A 24933-nucleotide genomic window follows, 5' to 3' on the forward strand; every position below is an offset into this window, starting at 1 on the left:
ATCCGTGGCCGGTTCCCGGAGCACGGCTTGGCAGTCCGGGGCGGTGCTGGGCTGCGAGTCCGGCTTGGGCTTCGACGAGGTTCGGGGCGGTGAGGGCCGGTTCCCCTGGCCTGCCGCGAGAGTGCAGCCGCCATTCTCTCCCGCGCTAGCTCCGGGGCACGGGATCGATTCAGACGCTCTCCGTAAGCCGCTGTGGGTAGGTTTGTTTCATATTTAATGAAGAGGCGACATGAGCGATGTGTGACAGCGTAGGGCATCCCTAGAGATGTTATTCCCTAACTTTGCTTGATTTCTGAACAACTGAAACCACAAGAGAAGTTACTAGCTGGACGTCCTGCTGAGGCACACTGCAGTAAGGAGCTCAGCAGCCTGGTCTTCACTGAGACAGCCTTTTGCTTAGTAATAAATGCCACATAACTTCATCTGGATGGCGGGCAGTGTTCCAGTGTGAGGTGATAAAATGAACAGGGGGGCAGCAGTTCTCTGTGCCTTATGGAAGGCTTTGGCTTTGTGAAGTACACTTTTTTGTTCTATTTGTTGCAGACTCGGTGGAGCTACGATAAAGTGACAAACCCATTGCCAACATGTTTCTCTACAACCTGACGTTGCAGCGTGCCACTGGTATTAGCTATGCTATCCATGGCAATTTTTCAGGTAATTTTCTCTTCCCTTCATGCATCTAGGCTTGAGGCTTTTTGGGTCATAGTGGAAAAAATGTGGGTTTTATTTGATTTGGTTGCTGAAGTTAGTTTGCTTCAGTATGCCTTTTTTTTTTTTTCCAGTGGTATACTGTTATTTGCTCTTGAGATGTTGTAACTTGTGGAAGGATCGAAAGAAGTTTGGGTCAATTATCTATAGGTTTAATGTAGTATTTTTTTAGATTAGTTTTCCTGGCCTGTTAAAAAATACTCAAACAGCAGTGGCACTGAATGTAGTCGCTTTGAATTCTTCCATAGAAATAGTAGAACTCGTTGGCATTTACTAGTAATGAAATTTTATCTTATTTCTTGTAGTGCTTCTTAAAGTTGCGTGTTCTGCTGCATTCTTGCTAACTCTTTGTTACATTTTGGGTTCTCTAGGAACCAAACAACAAGAAATTGTTGTTTCCCGTGGCAAGATCCTGGAGTTACTACGCCCCGATCCCAACACAGGGAAGGTTCACACCCTGCTGACTGTGGAAGTGTTTGGAGTCATTCGGTCCCTCATGGCCTTCAGGCTGACAGGTGGCACCAAAGACTATATTGTCGTAGGCAGTGATTCGGGGCGCATCGTTATTCTGGAGTACCAGCCCTCAAAGAATGTGTTTGAGAAGATTCATCAGGAAACCTTTGGCAAGAGTGGATGTCGCAGAATTGTTCCAGGCCAGTACTTGGCTGTAGACCCAAAGGGCCGTGCTGTCATGATCAGTAAGTCAGTCTGTCAGCTTGGTTTCACTTTATCTTTTTTCCTTTTGTCTTGTGGATATTTATTTTGGAATGAGTTTTTGCCAGGCGTAATTGGAAGTGTTTCTCGGGTAGTTTGTTAAGCTGTGAGACATGCCGGAGAGAATGCAGGCATTCAGAGTAGTTCTTTTATGCTGATGGAATTGCACAAATGAATTCTAATGCTGGAAAGAGGCCAGCTTGCTTAATGCTTCACAGATCCACAGAGTGCCATGTCTGGAACAGAAGTTGGGGTTGCAGGGTTGCATGCATCAATGCTGCCACATAATCAGTCAGCTGCTGTAGCCTGAAATGACATTATGAGTTCCTTTCTCTTCTCTGAGGTGTATCATGGAGACAGGTAGATGCATTTCTGATCCAGCTTCACCAGTAGAAGGACACTTGGGTGATGTTTGGGAGTTTTTGTAAGATTTGCCACAAGGTGTCTTAGTGAATTGGTACTTCTTGGCAACTTTTTGAGTTGCCAAAGCCAGCTTTGTGCAATGCTGCTTTCCTACACACTTAAAGCTTGAAGTGCTAGTACTGTAATAGTGCTTTTTTTTTTTATCAGGAATATCAACAATGTTTTTTCTAACAGGTTGTCTTGTCATGGGTGTGGAGGTAGCCAGTTACAGTCGTGCCATTAATGTTCATAGTGAGCGGTTGTTATGATGTGGATACTGTGCATATCGCTTAACTAAGAATGGATTTTCTTAGTTACAATATTTCTGAGGAGATGTTACTGCCAAATGGCTTTAAACAGTGAAACAGCTGCCTGTGCTCAATTTGGTTTTCCTTCCCTGCAGTCTGTCATCTCTTGTGTGGTAGAATGAGTGAGTAGACCTGCTTGTAGCCATTGTAGATTGGCTGTTGTTCTAGATGAACAAGAGCTGGAGTTGGCATTTTTGGTTGCAGCCCAAAACATTTAAAATTAGGCATTTAAAGTTAATGGGCGGCACAGAGATAAATACTGATAGTGAGTTTCAGCAGAAGTAACACACATTCTCTTGCAAGGCTGTGTATTGATACTGGACTGCAGATGCGGTCAGATTTGATCAGCAGGAGCTGTGCTTCAGGCACTGTTGTCCTTGCTTTTGCAGGTGCTATTGAAAAGCAGAAGCTGGTGTATATCTTGAACAGAGATGCTGCTGCTCGTCTCACCATTTCCTCCCCACTGGAAGCCCACAAGGCCAACACTTTGGTCTACCATGTGGTGGGAGTCGACGTGGGATTTGAAAACCCAATGTTTGCTTGTCTGGAAATGGATTATGAGGTGAGAAGAGCTTGATCTCCCTTTGCTGTCTTTTGGGCTTTGTCATGCCTCTTCTGTTCTTAACCTGTCTGTGAAGGCAGGGAATGTTCGCTGCTTTTGTCTGAGGCAATTTTCAGTTGTGAGCTTGCTTTTTGTCTTGCCTTCAGTCGGAATAGGCAAGTCTCTTCTTTCTAGGTGATGATTCTTACATTCTTGCTGTTCAGCTGCAGATGTGCTTATTTTCTTCCTCTGTGCCTTTTCTGGTGCATCTTCCAGCAAGTCTTCTTTTGGATTTTGTTCTAATGCTACTCAAAACTGTTTCCCATGCATCAGCTTTGTTCTTTCTTTAATACCTTTCTTGAAAGACTCCATCATCTGTTCTGTTTTAGGAAGCAGATAATGATCCAACAGGAGAAGCAGCAGCTAACACACAACAGACGTTGACATTTTATGAACTGGACTTGGGTTTGAATCATGTTGTTAGGAAATACAGTGAGCCCTTGGAAGAGCATGGCAACTTCCTCATAACAGGTACTGCCATCTTCACCACAAAGTCATTTTCCCATGGATGTACTTGGTTCCCATTCTCCTGGCAAACACAGTCAATACTCTTTACATTTTGGGAGTTGTGTTGATGGTAGCTGGAGTCATTAGTATAAATTCATTCACTATGGAGTCAGATAATGAGCGGTGATTCACACATGGAAATGTCCCAAGAATTCCTAGATACAGCTATGATGTGAAAGTACTCCTCATCTCTTCTTTTGGATTTATTCTGGATATTCTCTGGATTACAAAGCTGAGATACTAACTAGATTGCATCTAGCTGGGAGCAGATGCAAAACAATGTATTTTTAGGTAATATGGGAGTAATTCATACTCTCACATAGGATTCCATCAGTTAATAAACATTTGAAAGACAGTATATGAATCCATATACCAAGGTGGTATATAAAACAGCCTAATGAGTTCAATCAGGGAAACCACTGAAGCGCTGCCGATTCCTCTCCCAAGCATGAAGGAAGCTAAACTAGTTGAGCATCCTTGTGTGCTCGCCCTGTTGCACCTTCTGTAGGCAGCTTTTGGGACATCCAATACTGGGCTGGATCTGATGACTAACACTATTTTGAGCATATCTTTTGTTATGCTGGCACCTCAAGAGAAGCGTTTTTAAAAACATACTCTTAAAAAATGAAAGATAACGTCAGGAAACTATCTGGTGGATTACTTTTTTTTTTTTTGACAGCAAGCAAAGATGCCAGTAAGCCCAGGTTGTGTTTAACTGACAAGTTGCTAATATGGTGTTTTGGGTGTGTGACTTTCTAGACAAGAATAAGCCAGGAAGGATAAAGCATAAGCCGTTTCAGCCTGCATCCTTCCTTTTTCTCCTTCCTGGTCCCCTAGTTCCATCTGCCATCTTGTCATGCTGACACAGGCAGCTGTACTTGGTTCTTTGTCTTATCCTTTAATAAGAGCAGGTTACGTAGGGTAATAGAGAGGACTGAAAGCTATGACACTTTAAAGAAAGCCTAAAGAAATGTTCTGCAGGCAGCAACTCAGATCTGTGGTAAGGGCTTCTCTCATAATATTTCTTCTTTGTGTCTCAGTTCCTGGTGGTTCTGATGGACCTAGCGGGGTGCTGATCTGTTCTGAAAACTATATTACTTACAAAAACTTCGGTGACCAGCCTGATATCAGATGCCCAATTCCCAGGAGACGGGTGAGAATTTTGTGATTCCTGTCCTTTTTTTAATGTTATCTTTGTCAGTGCTCAGTGAAAGCTTTGTATTTGCCTTTTGAGATTAAAGGTGTCAGGGAGGCTTTAAAGTAAGAAAAAAGGAGTTAAGTGTGTCAGCCTCTCATCTACCTTACTGGATGCATGTTACCCAGGAGGGAAGATGGAGATGGGCATAGCCTGAAGTGATGAGCTTGGTTCATGTCTCTTCTCTGAGATTTATGGTGGAGATACTCCAAAGACTCTGATCAGGCAAGCGCTGTCTGTACAGTGGCATTACATGAGGTGGTTGTCATGGTTGCTGTTGGGTGCACAGGTAAATTCAAGAGCTGCTTTGTTGCATCTAAGGCTGCTTCCTTCATCTTTGGTGTTGCAAATTGTGTGCTTTGAACACCTGCCAATGTTCAGGTGCTCACAAAGGGCCACATGTGGATTGGAGCCCTTTCCTAGATGTTTGGTTTTGATATGTGACAAGTTGTCTGTGGAGCAGAGCAAAAAAGATAGGAGGGGTGATGTTTTGGCACAGTGTCTTAGAAGTTTGTTGCCTTCTGGGGTAGAGATGTACTAGGGGTTACTATGGGTACAACGGAGGGGGATGTGCTTTGTGTTCAAAGCTTCCTCGCATGCTGTCAGCTCTTAAGGCACCCATGAAATTGGAATTCTTCAGTTGGAGAAATCACATCTGCACTTGCCAGGTAGTTCCACCGATGACATCTCTTTCTTGCAGAATGACTTGGATGACCCAGAGAGGGGTATGATTTTTGTTTGCTCTGCTACACATAAGACCAAGTCCATGTTCTTCTTCCTGGCCCAAACAGAGCAAGGAGACATCTTCAAAATTACTTTGGAGACTGATGAAGACATGGTAAGCATTATGTGAAGAGCATCAAAAGCATTAACTGAGAAGTGTCCTTAGTTTGGTGCTCTGAAGTTAAAAATACTTAGTACTGTGGTCTTAGCTGTGTAATGGTACATTTGTGCAATTTGTAATACTGTTACACCTGCAGTTATGACTGATTTTCACTCGTGCAGAGACACAGCACAAGGTTTGCAAAATCCTGTGAGAATTGTGCTGCAGAGTCACTTGGGTATGCTTTAGATGTTCTGCAGGCAGTCCTGTCTTCAGAAGATGTAAGGTTTGGTCCATGAACCTGCAAAAGGAGGTATTCCATAAACTGTTTCTGGGGGACTTAAGTTTCTCTTGATCACAGTTTCATCTCTGTTTCATCTTTTGGTTGAACATTTATATGCTGTTATTTTTTTATTCAAATTGAGGTGGAGTTGATCCATGAATTTGAATCAGAGGCTTGCAGTGGCATGCCACTGCTTGTCCTAGTATTTTGTGATGAAACTATTTCCGCTGCAGTGAATCAGTTGGGGGTTTTGAGTAAATGTCAAATGTCAGTTCTTCCTTCATCTAAACGTGTCAGTTTAGGAATGATTGTGTTCCATCTTTAAGTGGCTTCAGGTCATTCTTGAATGTTTCACCAAGAGCTGTTGTGACCATATGAAATGTAGAAATATGCTTAAGACACTTATTTCTTCACATGCTGGGGAATGGCTGGTGTTCAGTGAACCAAATTTCTTCTTTCTGTTCAACAGCTTGCTGTTTTTGCAGCTGCCTTCCCCCCACCCTGCCACTGACTCAGTGTTACCAAAAGTCTTTGAATAAAACAGGCAGCCTGACTTCTGTGTTCAAAATCGTCTGCTGTATTTTGTGATTCGTAACTTGCTGGCCCAAACTACTGATGTGGTTAAGCCTGGCCCACTCTCCTGCTTCCTTTCTTTGGAGAGAATAGCTAAGCAGCTGCTTTTAATTAAGCCACACATGTACAGCTCTAGCCCTATACTAGTACAGTCGCATCTTCCTGTGTTTTCAGGTTACAGAGATTCGTCTGAAGTACTTTGACACTGTTCCTGTTGCTGCTGCCATGTGTGTGCTGAAAACAGGGTTTCTCTTTGTGGCATCTGAATTTGGAAACCAGTGAGTAAAGAATTTGATGTCAGCAGTTTCCCCTTTGAAAACAGTCTGGTCCTGTTCAGGACTGCAAACTGCACCTGAACCTAATGAATGTAGAAAGACAACACTTCTGTTTTAATTGGTACATTAATGCTCTGTTCACATGGCTTGAGCAGAGCAGTTGGCTTAGGATATGACTGAATGGAGGGACTTTCTCATTTGAACCCAAATTAGATATTGCAGAGCAAGAGATTATATTCTGTTGCAGTAGGTTTTGGATGAATTGGGCACTTGAAGTTCATATGACATCCATCGTGTATCCAGATGAATTATCTTCTAGTTTGATAGTTTTCATTGAACTTCTGTGTGTTGTGAAGTAGATACAACAGGAGTTGCAGTCCTTTCCTTACCAGATATATATTTGAGGACTTTCTCAATTCATATATGGAGTTCCAGGCTATTCTAAAGACTCAAAAGACGTTGTAGGCCTTTCAGGATGGTTTAAGGCCTTTCAAGATGGTGTCTGAGTGGGGAATTCACAGGAGTGAGGATATGTACTTTTTTTTTTTCCTGACTATATCTGCGGTCAGCCACCTGAGGGAGCTCCCGCCAGTTTACTGCAGTGACTGAACTGGGTTGCATAAACCAGGCACTTGAGGAAGCCATATTCATTTGAGCTTTATTAAAAACAGGAAGTAAATCAGTCTGGGGCTGTGGGTTTTTTTTTGTTGTTGTTGTTATTTCCCCCCTCATCTCTTCTGAAGTTTAACTTCGTTATTGTAATATTTAAGTTCATAAAATGGAATAGGGAACACAGATTAAAATAGTCAGGTGAGAATATTCCACTAAAAAAGATAACTGTGGAGTTGCAGTCTTAGCCATTGTCCTTGCATTTGGCCTCAGCTGTTGTTTGCTGCTTTGGCTCTAACACAAGAATATCTGAAAGGCTAGTGGGTAAATGGAGAAGACACTGGGACTCTGGGGTACCCTGCCAGTGACAGCTAGAAAAGTTTGAGGGGGAGCTTGTGGATTTTTTTGTTTGGAGCTTTTTTTGAAGGTCTCTGATTCCCTTTAAAGATTTTGTCACCAAGATGGCAATCCTTAAGGCTGAACTTTGATAGTTGTATAATGTAAGGAAGGATTTCCCTCTGCTGTGTATCTGTCTATGCCTTACTTAGAGAGGAGTTTACATGACTTTCACACTGAACATGCTGTTGCTCTTGCTCTCTGTCTCAAGTTACCTGTACCAGATTGCTCACCTGGGTGATGATGATGAGGAGCCAGAGTTCTCTTCTGCTATGCCTCTTGAGGAAGGAGATACATTCTTTTTCCAGCCACGACCTCTCAAGAACCTGGTGCTGGTGGATGAGTTGGACAGTTTGTCTCCTATTCTGTGTTGTCAGGTATGTTGCCATCAGCAAACTCCCATTCACCACTTAACTCTTTCTCATTTACAGAGGAGTTGATCATAGATGAATGATTTTTTTCTTCAGAGTATTTGTGTGTAAGCAGAGTCCCAAAGCTGCATTATCCTAGGTTTCCAGAAATACTGCTCTATAGTAAATCCTGGTAGAAAAGCAAACCTGCTAAATTCTTGAGCAGCTGCTTAAGAGACTGGTATCTGGCCTGGCAGCCTGTGATTCCTGAGGTGGTAAGTATATATCTGAACATGGTGTCGCCAGCAGTTCTGTGCTGCCCCTCTGCTGACTATCAGACCAGTTCTCCGCTCTGCAGAGAGTTTGCTTAAAACCTGATACTGTTTCAGGGCAGCAGATAGTATGCGCTGCAGCATCTTCACTGCTTTCGGTCTTTGAAAAAAAACATTCTTAAAGCAGTAGTGTGGCATGTATAGTTTAATTCTATTGACACTTATTTCTCCATACAGATAGCAGATTTGGCTAATGAAGACACACCACAGCTGTATGTGGCTTGTGGTCGGGGGCCCCGGTCATCTCTGAGAGTTCTAAGACATGGACTTGAGGTAAGACTTCAGCACTTCAGAAGAGAAGCTTCGGAGGGGAGGACAGTGGGAGAAAATCCTTGAAATAAAGGAAGTGAAATGAAGGGATTCTCCTTCTGCCATTAGTCTGGAGAGCAGCTTTCTGTAGACTTGCTTCTTGGAAGTAGAGGGGTTATACTGTTTACTCTTAAAGCCTCAGAGGCTTTCTGTTCAGTTGACTCCAACCACGTGCATTTTGTCTCTTCTAATACTTGAGTTTATTGAGCCAGAACATCCTGTTGTCTCTGCCAGCTGCTGCTGTTCTTTTAGCTAGGGATGGGTGACCTTCTTCTAAAGTTGATCATCCAGAGCTCTGATGTTGCTGTATCAGTGCTGAATGTATTCTACCCTGCAGCACATCTGGCATGGGGGGAGAGCATAAGAATTAGGAATTACTAGCTTTCCTGCCCCGTTGTAGGAAGTCTTAAAAGTTGCTGGTGGTTAGGTGGCTTACTGTAGTTAAGTCTAAACATCTGTTTGCAAAAGAACCTTCTTTCTGTTTACTCTTAGGTATCTGAAATGGCTGTCTCAGAGCTGCCTGGTAACCCCAATGCTGTATGGACAGTGAGGAGACATGTTGAAGGTATGCAGTATTTTTCTAAAGCAGAAGGAGGTGATGATGTTTTTTGGTGTATTTTGCTGTTTTGTGCAAGGAGATAGGAAAGGTGTCGCATGATGCTTGTGTGCCATCTGTGAAAGCTGGGTTTTGAATCAGCAGCCACCTCTTTGTACTTAGAAGCCACCCTCCGGTCCCCTAGAATTGTCACACTTCTGAATGACAAAGAAGTACCTGCCTGCAGCTACATCCATTGCCCAATATGCTGTGTCAGCTGTACATTTGCAGCCTGAAGCTGCTGACCTCCTCATCCTTTCCCACTTCCCATAAGTTCTTGCTCTGACATCAGCAGGCATTGATTATGCTTTTTATTGGAGCATGCTCTCTGTTATATGCATGTTGACAACCACATTAGTCAGCTCTTCATGAGAGTGGGATGCAACTTACGGATCAAAGAAGATAAATCAGCAGCAGTATTTGTATTTTATTACTTCCCTCTATGCATTATCTGCAAAGAAAATGGTCTATTTGGGCTAGGACACACTTCCTATTAAAAAGCCCAGCAGTGTATAGAGTGCTGCTGATTCCAAGAAAGACAAGATACAGAATTGGCAGAATATATGGAATTGTGGGCTTGGTTTGACTGGTTGGTTGTTTTTTTTTTTCCTGATCTGAAATAACAGGTTTGCGTTATTAAAGTACAAGAGGAAATACAATCCCTTGTCCTGCCTTTCTCTTGAGGGTGAGAACAGAGTTAAGAGTTTTGTGTTTCCTCAGAAACACCTAAAACCCATGAAACAGATCTGTTCTGGGTGCCGGCAGCCTCAGTGATTATTTTCTGGGGAGAGCTTTGTGTAAATCTCACAAAGATTTGTTGTTTATGTACAGGATATGGAAATGACAGGTTGTTGCAGTGGAGACCTTAGCCTGCTGTGGTGACATTGTATCTTGTTTTTAAGCAGTCGTAGGGTAGTGTGTTTTCCAGGGAAGCCAGTAACTCTGTGGGAATTTCAGACATTGCTGTGAGATTTACCTTGCCATCCAAGACATGCCATGATTTGCCGTGCTCGTGTAGACATGCTGGAGTGAGTCCAGTGGAGGCCACGAAGATGCTGCGAGGGCTGGAGCACCTCTTCTTGGAGACTGGCTGAGAGAGCTGGGCTTGTTCAGCCTGGAGAAGGGAAGGCTCTGAGGAGACCTTAGAGCAGCTCCAGTGCCTAAATGGGCTACAGAAAACCTGGAGAAGGGCTTTGGACATGGTCCTGTAGGGACATGACAAGGGCGAATGGCTTTAAACTGACAGAGAAGAGACTGAGATGAGATCTTAGCAGGAAGTTCCTCTCTGTAAGGGTGGTAAGGCCCTGGCACAGGTTGCCCAGAAAACCTTTGGCTGCTCCATCCCTGGCAGTGTTCAAGGCCAGGTTGGACAGGGCTTAGAGCAGCCTGGTCTAGTGGAAGGTGTTCCTGCCCATGGCAGGGGGTTGGAACTGAGTGAGCTTTTCAGTTTCTTCCAGCCTAAGCCATTCTGTGATTCTAAGACTCATGTACTGCCTAAGCAGTATGGAAGGAACTTTGAGCACAGAGTGCCTTTATTTTCCCCAGAAGTAAAAGAGTCAGAGGAAAAGTATTTCCACAGTTCATGTCAAAGATAATGTGCTTTTCTTAAAAGAGGCATTCCAGTTTGATAGAGACAAACCTTTGCTCCTGTTTTCTAGAAGAGAAGTTGGTAACATTTGTTCCCTCTGAGAGATGGAGGCTTCTTCCATCACCTTGCAGTTCGAAAACCTTTTCCCTTGGGGTTCCAGAGAATGCCTTTGACTTTTCAGGAGACGGAGGACTGTTGCTAACCTACGTAAACCAGACCAGTCTCACTGCCTCTTTCTCCTCCTTGCAAATTCTCCAGGCTGCAGCATGAAGATCATCTCCATGATTTCAGAAGGCTGGAAGCTGTGTATGAACCATGCTACTTTCTGAATACAGTTTAAAGTTGCGTGAAACCAATCCCCAAGTTACAACCCTTTGAATTCAGGAACAGTTTGATTTGGTTTAAAATCAAAAAGCTTGCAGAATCATTTCAAACATGTATCTAATCTTGAAGTTGTGCAGGTGCTGGTTTTTGTGCATTCCATTTGCAGTGCTGGGTTGCCTGGTTCTGCCTCACTGCTGCAGTGTCCCTGTGCTGCAAGGCCTCTGTAAGATACAGGTTTGCAGCCTTCAAAGCAAGTATTAACCTTGGCTGGTATGTGGTGATACTACCAATACCAAGCCTTTTTTTTTCTTCCACAGGTGGCTGGTGGTGGAGGTGCTGATCACCACAGGTGTGTACTCACTGCTAGGGGCTACTGTATTGCCCCACAGCTTAACCACAGAGAATCACAAAATCATGGGGCTAAACTTTTCAGTAAACGAATTCTAGGAGCTGTTGTGCAGTTGAAGATTGTTGCCTTTGCTGCCTTTGGTAGCTGTGGGGTAGAAAGCAACTGCCATCTTACAGTCTTTGGGGGAAAAAGGTAATCAGCTGTGTGTCTGCCGAATGGCCAGTCCTTGCTAAAATCAGAGGTGTTTTTAATGGGCATTTTCAGCTCCCTTCTAGACTGAGGATTGGCTCCAAGCTGCTTTGTAGAGTCCTTGAAGAGAAAATGATCATGTGTTCTTGAAGGTATTGCTGCCATGGATCTGTGGTTATGGGATGTTGGTTGTGGTTTAAGCCCAGCTGGTAACTCAGAACCACGCAACTGCTTGCTCACTCCCCTTTTTCCCTGCCCACTCCCGGTGGGATGGGGAGGAGAATTGAACGAATGTAAACCTCATGGGTTGAGATAAGAACAGTCCAATAACTAAAGTATAATACAAAATTATTACCACTAGCAATAATGATAAGGGAAATAAGAAGGGCAGAGAATATAAACTAAAAAGTTAAGGGAAAAAAACCCCAAGAAACCTCAGTGATGCACAGTACACTTGCTCAGCACCTGCCAACCAATACCCAGCTTGACTTGAGCAGAGATTGGTCCCTTCCAAGTGACTCCCCTCAGTTTCTCTACTAGGCATGATGTGCTGTGGTGTGGAGTACCCCTTTGGCTAGTTTGAGTCAGGTGTCCTGCCTCTGCTTCCTCCTGGTTTCTTGCACCCCTCCTCACTGGCAGAGCATGAGAGACTGAAAAGTCCTTGATGGGGTAAGCATTACTTAGCAACAGCTAAAACATCAGTGTGTTCCCATCATTGTTCTCAAGACTGAAGCTGAAACACAGCACTGCACCAGCTACTAGGAAGGAGAAAAATAGCACGGCTGAACCCAGGGTGGGTGCATCAGCTCATCAGAGAAGTAGATGGGTTTTGGACCAAACCCTCTTGCAGCTGAATATTAGGGTGTGGGAAGCTAGATGGCTGGGTGCTCAGCATTTGAGATAGGTGCAAAACTGAGAGCTGACAGCCTACCTTCCCCACCTACTGCTCCTGCCTGAAAAGCAATGTGCAGTGACTCCCAGGTGCAGAGTCTCCGTTCAGTAGTCAGCAGAAACACAGGAAAATGTGCTGTCTTCCCATTAGTATCTTTTAAGTGAAAATAATCCCCACCTTTGTTGCTCCTCATCTCTCTGTTCACTGAACAAGTCTGAGCTAGTGGTGTCTGCATTTGTGTTGGTTCAAATTCACATGCTGCAGAGCATGAATAAAGTGTACCAGGCATGGGCTGGTGTATAGGAATGGAATTCTCATGGAATAACTGAAACTGAATCCATGACAAATAACAAAAAGCATGGTAGGATAGAGTTGGTGGACTGAAATGTGTATTTTCATAACTGTCGTGGGGATGAAGCTGCAGAAAACTTGTAATGAATGCACAGGAAAATTAGTCCAGCTGTGGTTCTCCAGAGTCATTAAAATGTCTCTGTTACTTGTTGAAAGGAGCTAACTGGAGCAATTAGAACAGTAATAAGCATCTCTGAAGTCTTGTGTCTTTGTATTTTGCGTACAAAATAATGTCTGTCAGTTCAGAACTCTGGAGAGCCTGATGTGCTTGAGATTATGCAGAGCTATAGATCTTTTATAGAGCTTTTATTTTTCTGAGAATACTTCTGAGCATGCTGCAGGGATTTAGTCTTCTTAATCTCAACTAGGCTGCTATATTTTCTAGACCAAAATTGTATTGTTTTTATCTGGATGAATGCATCTTATTCACTGACTTAATTCTGGTAAATCAAAGCCTTTATATCAAAAGCTCCAGCCAAGAAGCATTAAGTAACACTACTGGACTTCAAGCAAAAATGCACTGGTCGCTGTTATTAACACAAACTTAAAGGCATGCTCTGATATAACTGTAAGGCAGTGGAAAAAAAGAGCCTCGGAACTATAAAGAGGTAGGAATGAGTTTTCATTTGGAGTAAGACTAAGGGAATCTTTTGCTTTCAAATAGGAGTTCTTTGTCCTTCTCCAAATCACATGGTTAAGCCTCCAGCTGGGACATGGTGGTTTATCTTGAGAATGACAGCCCCCAGGGAGGAAGGCAGCAGCTCTCAAGAAGTTTGGAAAGCAGTGATGGTCTTTGAAATGGAATTTTTAGAACATCCTGTCTACAGGATATTTATGAATTAAATGCTTAGCCTGTGAACTGCTAGAGCCTCTATTTAAAGCAGTCGAGGAATTCTTGTAGACTCCTGGTTTTGAAAAATTCAGGCAGGTTTGTAGGAGCAGCTGCTATTTAGTGTGGAAAATAAAGAGTGTGTAACAGTGCATGTCTTGCTGAACTCTTACCATTGGCTGTTAACATTAAGAGAAATTCTCCTGTTAAGCTGTGTTTTAAGTAGTAACTGATAGGTTTTTGTATGCAGGTTCAGTTCTTGTGTTCTCATTTCCACAAGCGGGATCTTCTCCCGTATGTGGGCTTTAGAAGCATGTTAGAGGTTTATGCCACAGACCACTGTTAGAATTGCTTTAATGGTACAGAGCTCTTCAGTTTGATCGTAGCTGTGGTCTGTATACCAGATGCTGGAGAGAAGAATGATGGGATTTTTTTGCTTGCATATTTTCAGCTGTATGTAAGGCGTTTCTGTTACAAACGTGACACAGCAGGTTTGGCAGAGCCTCCATATAAACAGGGTGGATAAGAAAAGGATCCATTCCTGGAGCATTTGTTTCAGTTGGCCCAGTTCTGTTACTTTAAGCTGGTGCGTGGTGTTTGCTGGCATCCTTTATTCAGCCCAGTGAGAGTTCCCTATTTTCTTTCTCTACTTTGAGAATCTTTAGCCACTTCTCCATGTCTCCCACATGTGCAGATTATGGAGAAACTCTGCTCAAGGGCAAAAACTGTGACAGCTCTCTTACACCCTGACCTCTGCTGTCTTGTGCTGTGGTGCCTGGGTCTGAGCTTTGGGTTGCATTGGGTTAAAATGGGAAATTTTTAATTCTTAAGAAATAGCACTTGCATGACAACAGCAGCAGAAGTAGAGTTACTTCTAAAGCAGTCTTACTCCACTGAGGCTTCTGCCTCCATTTCGCAGCAGACTTCATTGTTTCTTTTGCTTTTGTTACTCCGTTTTAATGAGACTTCTCTCCCCCTCTTTAATACTTGTTATCTTCTGCAGAATGAAAATGGGCAGCAGTAAATCAGGGCATTCCCTTTACCCAGTCCTACTACTGTTGTTTCCCACAAAATTTCCTAATTTCAAAATGAGCTCTTATGACTATTTTAATTAGCATAGCTCTTCCACATGCAAGCTACTGGACTCTCTCAAGCTGTTCCTCTGGGGAGAAGCCAGTACTGGAGATAGTAGTTGGAATACTGTCACTTGTTCTGGTAGAAGTAAAGGTCAGTGTTTGCTTTATCTTAAAAACATAATTGTTTCTCATCCCAGAAGACTGTAAGGATGGCTGTGTGATGAATGTAAGCTAGCTGGCTTCTAGATGAGGATAGAGCACGCTAACCCAGAGCTCCTCTCTTGCACTGCACCGAATTGTTCTCTGCAGCCTTTTATTATGTGGATACTGGATTAGGTACAAGGTCCTGCAACCTACTGTTTGCAGCATCCATGGTGTGGTTTCTGCAGATGAGTTCCATGTGTTCAGATTATTGGGGTATTTTATTTGGTGTCATTGGGTGTTAAATCTGGATTCAGCTCCTGGTGTGACGTGGGTGAAGTGCTAAAGACTTCTAGACTTGAACTGTCTTTGAAGAATGTAGGCTGGAGTCTTGCATGCCAGAATCCAGAGTATGGTGAATTGACTCTGTACCGGGATCATGATTTGACCCCTGGTTCAGTCTTGCATTGTTTGGAGTCTAGCAGTGGCTGGCTTTCAGACAGTGTGTCCTAGAACGAACTTGCACAATACTGCTAGCAGATGTAATTATCACAGGAATTCTGAGTAACTGCTGGACATCTGTCAGGCTGCTAATTTTGTTGGGAAGCCTTGCATTTACTTAATCAACACCCTTTTTTTCCCTGTCTCCCTTAACCAGATGAATTTGATGCCTATATCATTGTGTCCTTCGTAAATGCCACACTGGTGCTGTCTATCGGAGAGACTGTAGAAGAAGTGACTGACTCGGGATTCCTGGGTACTACACCCACCTTGTCCTGCTCTCTTCTTGGTGACGATGCTTTGGTACAGGTAATGGAAAGCTGCTTCTGATGTGTCTGATAACATCTGCCACTTTCTGCTTGCGGCATGGCCACACGTTCTATGTTAGTGCAGCATATGTTGTGTTTAAAGGTGTGGATTGGCAAAGAGTGACACGATTCATTTCCTTTCCCGTTTTACATTGTGCTAAGTGAACTGGACCAGCTGAAGATGGTTCTAATCTCCTTTGTTGTGTGCCCAGTAGTTCCTTGCTGTAGCTCAAAGATGCAATGCTTCCAGCTGGCAAGTGGTTTCGTGCTAGTTCAGCCTGTTGCATAGCCAGTAGATCACCACTGCCAGGAGCGATGCTTCCTTTGGCTTTTCTGTGTCAGAACCACCAGTGAGAATTGTGAAGGGTGATAAATGCGGAATTGCTGTGACTTCTTTTTCTTTCAGGTTTATCCAGATGGGATCCGGCACATCCGAGCAGATAAGAGAGTAAATGAATGGAAGACGCCAGGGAAGAAAACCATTGTAAAATGTGCTGTGAACCAGAGACAAGTTGTGATAGCACTGACTGGAGGAGAACTGGTTTATTTTGAGATGGACCCGGTATGTGTATTAATGTTGGGAATGAGTTTTGGTAGAGCAAGATGGACTGTGGGACATGCCAGAGACTGATCCTTGATGAGACCTCCAGACAGGAATTCTGTAGTGAAGCATCCTTCTTGAATGGATAGATAAAAGCAGTGCAGAGCTGGACTCTGTCTGAGATTATTTAATGGCTCATTAGACTGAGGCTGGAAATCGTATACTCAACCCTACTGCTATTCTGGTTCTTCCAACTTTAGCTGAAATAATGCTGTAAATAAATGGTTTTTAAAAAATACAAGTAATCCAAAGCACTGGCCTAAAATAAAAGTTTGCGGGGGAGAGTGTAGGGAGACGTTTTGGTGCTCATTCACTCCATTGGGCAGTCAGTAAGTGTCTTTTCTGCTTTTTTTTTCTCAGTCAGGACAGCTGAATGAGTACACAGAAAGAAAGGAGATGTCAGCTGATGTCGTTTGCATGAGCCTGGCCAATGTTCCTCCTGGGGAGCAGCGCTCACGCTTCCTTGCTGTTGGGCTGGTGGACAACACTGTCAGAATTATTTCCCTTGACCCTTCGGTGAGTAGCTGTGCTGCTGCTGCCTCTTCCGTTGGCTTGAAATGTTCAGAAGGGTATTCCAGAGGTGGGCTGTGTCCATCCAAGCTGTCTCTCCATATTCAGGTGGATGACCAGGAATGAATAGCTTGTGTGGCTTTTCTGTAGGAGGAAGCGTGGCTCCTGATCCTGTAACAATTTCATTGTTTTATCTTGCCTCGCCCTTGCCTGGAGGTTCAGCTGATGAGAAATTAAAGCATTTGCTTCATTGTTTTGGTTTAGATTTTGGTTTTGTGTGTTTTGGGGGGTTTTTTGTTTGTTTTTGTTGTCTTACTGTTTAAACCTGTATGAAAACAGACTCATTCTGCAAGCAGGTCAGCACCAAACCACCATTAATTTCTTTCCCTGCAACAGAGAAGTTTTCAGAAGATGACTGAAGTAACAAACTTTGCTTAGCTCTCTCCATGCTAAATAGCTGCAACCTGCTAGAACAGTTTGGAAGGATCTAGTTTATCTTTTCCAAACCCCAGGGCTGCTACCACTCTTGCTTGCCAAAATCCACAGAGCCAGTGTTTGTTTGGACTTCTTCCTTTTTTTTCTGTGCTGAATACTCTTTTTGGAGATTTAGAAGGGCATCTCAAAGTTTCTTAGATGTAGCTTGAATCCCCTCTTGCCATACCAAGCATTGCTGACTGGTGTGTTACCTCTGTCCTGTCTCTCACAGGATTGCTTACAGCCGCTGAGTATGCAGGCCCTCCCTGCTCAGCCTGAGTCGTTGTGCATCGTGGAGATGGGTGGCACGGAGAAGCAGGATGAGCTGGGGGAGAGAGGCTCCATTGGCTTTCTGTACCTGAACATTGGACTGCAAGTGAGTGGTGCCTGCCTGGTTCTGACAGGCGTGTCTTGGTGAGCTTTCACTTGAAAAATGGATCGTGAAAGTAGCTTTGTCATCATGCAGCACAACACAAAGCCTGGCTGTTCCCTCTTTGTTGCAACAGACTTAACAAGTGAGATTGGGGAATTCACTGTGTGACTGGGGGTGCAAGTTTCACTGTGCATTCATGGACTTAAGATTAATCAAAAGACAGTCCTGGGGGTCTTGCAGATCAAAATGTGCTTTTCCCCTTCCGTAAAGAAGGCATGTTCTTAAGAAAAAAAAAAAACCAAACAAAAAACAAACAGAAAAATTTCTGGGTGAAATGTTGGGCAGTTCTTTAGAAACTGCCTGTAGGGCAGAGTATACAAGGAATAACTGCCCATAACCACAGGCTCTGCCCTAATAACTCTGCTGTTACACAGCTTTTTGTTGCATCCGGTGCTGTCTCTGTGATCTTCAACCAAAATGTTGTTCTGACAGTTCAACACGTAGTGAAAACAGAGCAGCCTAGGTTATTTCACATGCTTCAGGCTTGATGTAAGAAGCTCTTTGTAAGTAGCATGAGGTTTTGGGTAAATACTTTGTATCAAGAGGGATTCGGATCTGGAATTAGCCTCAGGTTTTCATGGCTTATGGGATGTACTCAGAAGCCATTGGTCTGTTTTTTTGCCTTTGCCTGTTTGGTGTGCATGTGTTTTACAAGTAATTCCTTTTAGAATAGAAGTGTGCAGGAGCTATGCTTTTTCATATTAAGAGCCAATTTGGATATAGTTGTAGAAGAGAGTTGTACCAGAAGCTAGGAAAGCTAGGAATAGACACCTAGTTCTTCAGAAGTTTCCTCTCTGAATAATGGCTGTTATTTCTTGTCTGTAATCTTGATCTGTTTGGTTTGCTGATGTCAAGAATGGTGTGCTGCTGCGAACTGTCCTGGATCCTGTTACCGGTGATCTTTCTGATACCAGGACCAGATACCTTGGTTCCCGGCCTGTGAAACTCTTCCGAGTCCGAATGCAAGGCCAAGAGGCGGTAAGTGAGGCAAGCTCAGAGGGGTACAGATCCATTCTCGAGACACAGCATTCTATGTTCCCTTCTTGATGGTCAGAGTGGGGAACTGTCCTTGCAGTACATCAGGACCCTCTGGGTACGGGTGGGAAGTAGAATGACTTAGAATGACTTCATTATGGAACTGCCTGGCTCACAGTTTGCTCTTTCACAAACAGCCTTGTTCATGTTGGTATTCCTCTTCTTACAAAGTAATGTGTAGTGCTGCCCTGTGTGTTTGGAAATGGGACTTACTTGACCCATAGGCCGTGTTTGCAGCATGTCTGGAAAGCTCTGAGCAGATTCTTAGGCTTAGAGACACTGAAAAACCTCACCTTGCCTGCGTTAGTGCACAGAGGCAGAAAGCCCTGTGCAGAAATCTTCCCCTTGGCTGCTTGATGCAGTGCTGGTCGTCGTCTCCTGTGCCTGTTTAGAATGGCTCAGCCAGGCGCTGGACAGCTGCCACACATGGTTCAGGGAAAACATTTGCAGGATTTGGCATAGAGGGAGGAAAGTGTTTCATCAGAAGTGCCATTTCCAGCCCTTGTGATGTGGCACTGGGGATATCAGCCACCCCCTGCTTGACTCATTTTTGGATGACCCCTTCAGAGTTGAGAAATACTGCTGGTCAGCGCAGGGGGCTGGATCAGGGAATGTGAGCACTGCTTCAGTGTTATGGTACACTAGGTAAATCTCTTCAACTTGCTCCTGCCAGGTGTACCTTGGAGGTAAGCTGCTTTGCAGCTTGGCCAGAGGATGCTGTAGCAGAGGAATAGCTGATTGCTTTTCTGCTTTGAGTCCATTCCTAATTCCTTCTGGCACAGTATGGGAAACACACTGTTTATGGCCTGTCAGTGATAGGTGGGGGGTAGCCTATGAGGGATTCAGTGTAATTCCAGCTGTTGTTGCTGGGGCAGAAAGTAAGGTTCTACTGAAGTTGAGTTAGTTGCATGTATAAAGCTGAGGGGTTTAGAGGTCCATCTTCTTCCTTTGTTTCCCTTAACTTGAAAATAGGCTACTGATGATTTTAAGGGAATTTCACTTGTGTGCTACCATATTTGGATGGTGACAAAGCATTAAATACTTATTTTAAAAGACCTGTTCCCATTAGAACAGGCTATTGTTTAAAAAAAAAGAAAAAAGCTGTGAAAGTATTTGTTATTGTGGCTTTTACAGATAACAGCTTTTATTGCACCTCAGTTTGAATATTTGTTGTCTTAATAGTGTTTAAAATTCCTCTTGGTGTCATATACAGTTTCTAGATAAAACTCTTTCTTGAAAGCATGCAGAATCTCTGAGGGTGTGCCCTGAGCAGGGTGGAGTCCACCCCAAGTGGGTAAGAGCCTGGCACTGTACATCGCTTCATATTTGCAAGGAGTGAGCTTGTTTCCATCCCCAGAACTAATACATTTGTTTGTCTTCCCCAGGTGCTGGCCATGTCAAGCCGATCCTGGCTGAGTTACTCCTATCAGTCACGTTTTCACCTGACTCCCTTGTCTTATGAGACACTGGAGTTTGCATCTGGTTTTGCTTCTGAACAGTGCCCAGAGGGCATTGTAGCCATCTCCACGAACACACTGAGGTAAGAACTGATGGGGAAACACACTTCTAGGCTGGGATGCAAGGCACACGGGGAGGGTGGTGAATTCTCAATGGACATTCAAAAGGAAAGAGTAACTAAAGAATTGAGGTCTTTTTGAGGTTATTTGATTATGGATAATGATTTGATGGAAACACTGGTAGATTTCAGAAAACAAATCGAACACAAGGACAATTGTGCTGTTAAAAAGAAATAGGGTGTGCTTTTCTGACTTGTATTTTTCAGCTTTTTTAAGTAAGTTTAATTCAGGTTATCCTTAAATTATCTGGTGCTTAGAGGGAAGCTTTTAATAACTATGAATCTATTGTGTATTAGGATCTTGTGGCTGGCGATTTGAATTGGCTACTTTGCAGAAAAAAAATAGTTGATTCAAGAAATCAGAGGCATGACAGGGGTGTATTTGTTGCCTTTTTTAAAAAATTCAGCTTAGATGCTAAAAGCATGAATTAAAATAATGGACCACAAATTCAGGACCTCTACTGTATGCACTTGAACAGGCACTTTTTTCATATCTGTCCTCACTGACGTATTACAGCATTCGTTGCTTTTAAAGGAGTCATTCTTTCTGGAGAGACTTGTGGTTTTTAGTCCCCAAATGCCAGAAGAACTGGCATTTCAGCTGGCAAGTCACAGGAAGAAAAAGTTGGCATTGCATTTCTCATACCGTTTTAACTAAAGTGCCTCTGAGGAGCATTTGATTACTTGTTGAAGTCTGTGTCACATTTAGATTCAGATGATGTTTCCCCAGACTTCCCCTCTTCCATGTGCTCTTTGTTCCTTTTGGGATAGACTTGCTTCAGCACCACTGAGGATGCACCCTGGGACAGATGGCCCTCACGTCAAGGACCTTGTGCTGCAGAACGCTCCTTGTCCCACAGCATCGTCTCCCATATAGGATGCTAGTTCTGCTCTGCTCTCTGGAGCTGTTTGCTGGTTACTCACTGGCCTGAGAAAAGTGCTGCTTTTCTCCAGCACTAGGAGTTTCACAGACATAAAGCTCAATTCCAGTTTTGTTCTCTTGGGACAGCTGCTTTTGGACCTTGTTCAACTTGTGTCACATCTCTCTTCCCCAGGATTTTGGCACTGGAGAAGCTGGGGGCAGTCTTCAACCAGGTTTCCTTCCCATTGCAGTACACACCCCGAAAATTTGTCATTCACCCAGAGAGCAACAACCTGATTGTTATCGAGACAGACCACAACGCTTACACTGAGGCCACCAAGGCACAGAGGAAGCAGCAAATGGCTGAGGTAATAGGGCAGGGGACAGGTACACACTTCAGTTGCCTGGAAGGAATTTCTGCAGCTGGAAATGCTGCCTGCCTGCCAGTTCCCATCTGCTGTTGCCTGTACGCTTTTGTGCCCTGTATGAATGCAGGGGCTGAAAGGAGTGAAGATCTGCCTCAAAGCACCCATTTTATCAGCATACACTGCTTCCCATTGGTCCTTTTTTTACATATTATTATAGCAGGCATAATATATACTGGAGGACAGTCATGCTTGTGTAAGCGCCATTCTCTGGTTTTTCTGTGACTGAAAATGTTTGGATTTCAGTGGATTATTTTCTTCTCAGTGTTGTTTCTAGAGTTGTAGAATTAAAAAGCCAGCTCCCCAATTAGGTGCCCTTTGGGCAGGGCAGAGCTGACCCTTCTGTGCTCTGAGCTGCAGAGGCTCACTTGGGAATAAGCTCAGGATGGATAGAAGCTTTGGGATTTGATGGGTTTTATGTTTTCACAGGCAGTACCTTGCCCTGGGATACCTGGGCTTATGGGAAACAGGAAGGCTATGTTCTTTAGAGTATCAGCATGTCTGGTAAGGAAATCCACTGAGCTGTTCTTTTCTTCTGTCCCTTAATGTGTCATAGGAAATGGTGGAGGCTGCAGGTGAAGATGAGAGGGAGTTAGCTGCTGAGATGGCTGCAGCCTTTCTGAATGAGAATCTTCCCGAGTCCATCTTTGGTGCTCCCAAGGCAGGGAATGGACAGTGGGCCTCTGTTATCAGGGTGATGAACCCCATCCAGGGAAATACATTAGATCTGGTGCAGCTAGAGCAGAATGAAGCTGCTTTCAGGTAAGAAGCATTGCCAGGTGCATCAGGGATCTGCTTGTGATGAGTTTTCTGTGTTTTCTCCTTTTTTCACTTAGCTGTTGCCGAGTTGAAATCCAGGTGCAGCTTGTTACCAAGAGACTGGCTTGAAATCCCAGAAGTGATTACCACATGCTTAAAGCTTTTGTTTTGCCTTGCCTTCCTTTCTGGCCCTGATCTCTCCACACATGGCAGCAGAAGCTGGTACTCCAGATGCATTTGCTGGTCTCCAGTGCTTGAAGAACAACATTGGGATGTAAATGGCACCTAAGAGATGTAAATGACAGATAAGAGAGCTGGAAATAAGAGAATGTGCTGCTGTCTCTCACTTCCCCTTCTCATCCACATAAAAATCCCCATAAATCCCCTTCTCATCCACATTCAATGGAAATAAAGTGTTGGAGGGAAGGGAGGGGAAAACCAATACAGTAACCACAAAGAATAGCAAATGCTTCAGCAGGTGAAGTGGAGTTAGGTCATGTTAGTCCAGAAGGTTGATTCTGCCCTGTTCTGTCCAGGTTTCCCAACCTGGCTAAGCTAAGCAGGAAATAACACTGTAAGGTGAGTAAAGTTTTATGTACATGTCCAAATTAGAACAGCCTTTCAAAAACAGTTTCTTATGGAGCTTTGTACATTGTTAGGCTGTGTCCAGCCTGTGAAAGCATAAGAGTACTACTTTGGACATATGTGACAGCTGGGCACATCTTTTTATATGACGAGTGTGGAAAAACGAATGAATCTGCCTTAAAAATTTCTGCAGGGAGGAAGAATGACCTCTGAAAACAAAATATCAGTGTTGGAAGGTTGGGCTTCCATATCTTTTCCTGGCTAGGTGCAATTGTGCTGTCAAGGAATTGAGTCCATGTGTGCAGTGTTAGTGTTGTGATCATGCTTGTCTGCTGACATGTCCTGTCATCCCCAGTGTGGCCGTGTGCCGGTTCTCCAATACTGGTGATGAGTGGTACGTGCTGGTGGGAGTTGCCAAGGACCTGATCCTGAACCCACGCTCAGTTGCTGGGGGATTTGTCTACACGTACAAGCTGGTGAATAGTGGTGAGAAGCTGGAGTTTCTGCACAAGGTGAGAGGGATGACTGGGTCATTCACAGGCAAGGTGCTGCAATAGCTGTTACTTCACCCTGAATGCTACACTAATAGTGCAGTACTCAAATCTGGGCAAGAACATCATGCTGATGGTACACATTGGAAGCAGCCTTGGAGAAAATAAAACTGCCTCCTGCAGAATCATTTGGGACGTCTTTTGCAGGGCTGAGGATTGAACACAGATCTCCCAAGAGTCTTACACATCTATTTGGGTAAATGGGAAAGGGGCTGTGTTTTTCATGCCCCTGTTAGGGAGGGGAAGGGACACAGCGCTGTTTCGTTTTCAGAATATGAGCTCGGGGAGCTGCTCTGAGCACTTGTTTACAAAGCAAATTCATGGGTCATTGGGGCCCTGGTGCTAAGGCTCTGTCTTTGGCTGGCCACATGAAGTAAGCTGGTGTGAGCTGTCTCTCTATTTCCTCTGATGCTGTTTTGGTTGAGTGTTGAGATGATTAGTTGCCGCATACCCAGCTCACTTGACAGGTCTCTGGGGCTTGAGCAAGTGTTTCAGCAGAACTCTGTTCAAATTCTGTTCTCCTTCCCACATGCTTCCAGCATGGCTGAGATTCAAGCAGATGAACACGTGGAAAGAAATGTTGTGGCTTGTGCACTTCCTATGGTCCTGATGGAATGAGTGGGTTCTTGTCCTGGACCAAGGCCTCTTCTGGTGCTGCTGAGCACCCACTTGGAAGCTGGCAGAGCTGATGATACGAAATAACTTCTCTTAGCCAGTGCAACCAGGCTAGGAATGATGTAACTGGAGAAACTCTACATGTTTCCATTCTCTGCTGTGCCTGTTCCGTTTGGATCGATCAGTGGTGGATAATTTTTCATCTCCCAAGTTACTGGAATTGTGAGCATGCTGTAGTTGTTCAGATTTAACACTTAAGTGGTAGCTTCAGAGCTGCTGTGGCAGATGGCTGAATTAGATTCATACCTTTGTTTTAAAACAGTCTGAAAGGATTTAGGCAAAATTTAAAGTCCTTCTGTAAAGTATAAAACAAAACTAAGAACTGAGGCAAGAGGATCCTTGTCTTCTTTTGCTTCCTGCCCAGGATGGTGTTCTTACAGCAGTCTGATACTTCAGTGAAGGTGCACTGCCAGCGTTGTGTGGTCTGTACAGAGCTCTGCTAGCACCACATGTGGTATGTGCTGCTCTCAAAAGACCTTTTGCCGCTCCTCTAGAAAAAGATAGTGATTAACCTTTTATGTTGAAAGCCTTGCCACAGGCCAGCAGCCTTCAACTGAACCCTTAGCTGAATCCATTCTGGAGCTTGGTGTCAGGTTAGCTCTGTTAATGGGGGTCACTGGTCTTCCTCTTCTCTCCCTAGACCCCTGTGGAGGAGGTTCCTGCAGCCATTGCTCCGTTCCAAGGCAGAGTCTTAATTGGAGTTGGAAAGCTCTTGCGTGTATATGACCTGGGCAAGAAAAAACTGCTTCGCAAGTGTGAGAATAAGGTACTGGTTTTGTTCCTTGACCAGAGCTTGTTAATCTGGAGGGATGCTTCGCAGCAGGAGCAAAACAGGGTGTTAGCTGCTGCTCCAGCCCAAGTGTGTCTGTGCCCGAGGACCTCAGAGCTGCGTTTGTGCCTTCTGGTGTACACTGGGTGC

At 44.1% G+C, this 24933-nt stretch overlaps 1 protein-coding gene and 1 non-coding gene across 3 annotated transcripts in view; both read left to right on the forward strand.

Moving 5' to 3' along the window:
- The window catches only part of SF3B3 (splicing factor 3b subunit 3), a 31784-nt gene that overhangs the window by 279 nt on the left and 6572 nt on the right, over positions 1 to 24933 (forward strand). The window contains exons 1-21 of one of the 2 annotated variants that reach the window (XM_065663227.1): positions 128 to 196; positions 544 to 654; positions 1080 to 1406; positions 2522 to 2694; positions 3063 to 3204; positions 4281 to 4393; positions 5136 to 5273; positions 6289 to 6392; positions 7606 to 7771; positions 8254 to 8349; positions 8878 to 8950; positions 15378 to 15529; positions 15935 to 16090; positions 16490 to 16645; positions 17346 to 17489; positions 18402 to 18524; positions 19967 to 20121; positions 21213 to 21387; positions 22001 to 22206; positions 23144 to 23300; positions 24655 to 24780. In XM_065663227.1, the coding sequence (XP_065519299.1) occupies positions 585 to 654; positions 1080 to 1406; positions 2522 to 2694; positions 3063 to 3204; positions 4281 to 4393; positions 5136 to 5273; positions 6289 to 6392; positions 7606 to 7771; positions 8254 to 8349; positions 8878 to 8950; positions 15378 to 15529; positions 15935 to 16090; positions 16490 to 16645; positions 17346 to 17489; positions 18402 to 18524; positions 19967 to 20121; positions 21213 to 21387; positions 22001 to 22206; positions 23144 to 23300; positions 24655 to 24780 (2952 nt within the window). In that variant the 5' untranslated portion in view covers positions 128 to 196; positions 544 to 584. Of the gene's footprint in view, positions 1 to 127; positions 197 to 543; positions 655 to 1079; positions 1407 to 2521; positions 2695 to 3062; positions 3205 to 4280; positions 4394 to 5135; positions 5274 to 6288; positions 6393 to 7605; positions 7772 to 8253; positions 8350 to 8877; positions 8951 to 15377; positions 15530 to 15934; positions 16091 to 16489; positions 16646 to 17345; positions 17490 to 18401; positions 18525 to 19966; positions 20122 to 21212; positions 21388 to 22000; positions 22207 to 23143; positions 23301 to 24654; positions 24781 to 24933 lie in introns of those variants that run through there. The other variant, XM_065663226.1, reaches the window with a different exon arrangement.
- LOC136006116 (small nucleolar RNA SNORD111) lies at positions 4585 to 4664 on the forward strand. Its single transcript, XR_010608978.1, has one exon. It is a non-coding gene; the product is annotated as a small nucleolar RNA SNORD111 (small nucleolar RNA).

Source organism: Lathamus discolor, chromosome Z (assembly GCF_037157495.1).
Source record: "Lathamus discolor isolate bLatDis1 chromosome Z, bLatDis1.hap1, whole genome shotgun sequence".
In the NCBI taxonomy this organism is placed as follows: domain Eukaryota; kingdom Metazoa; phylum Chordata; class Aves; order Psittaciformes; family Psittacidae; genus Lathamus; species Lathamus discolor.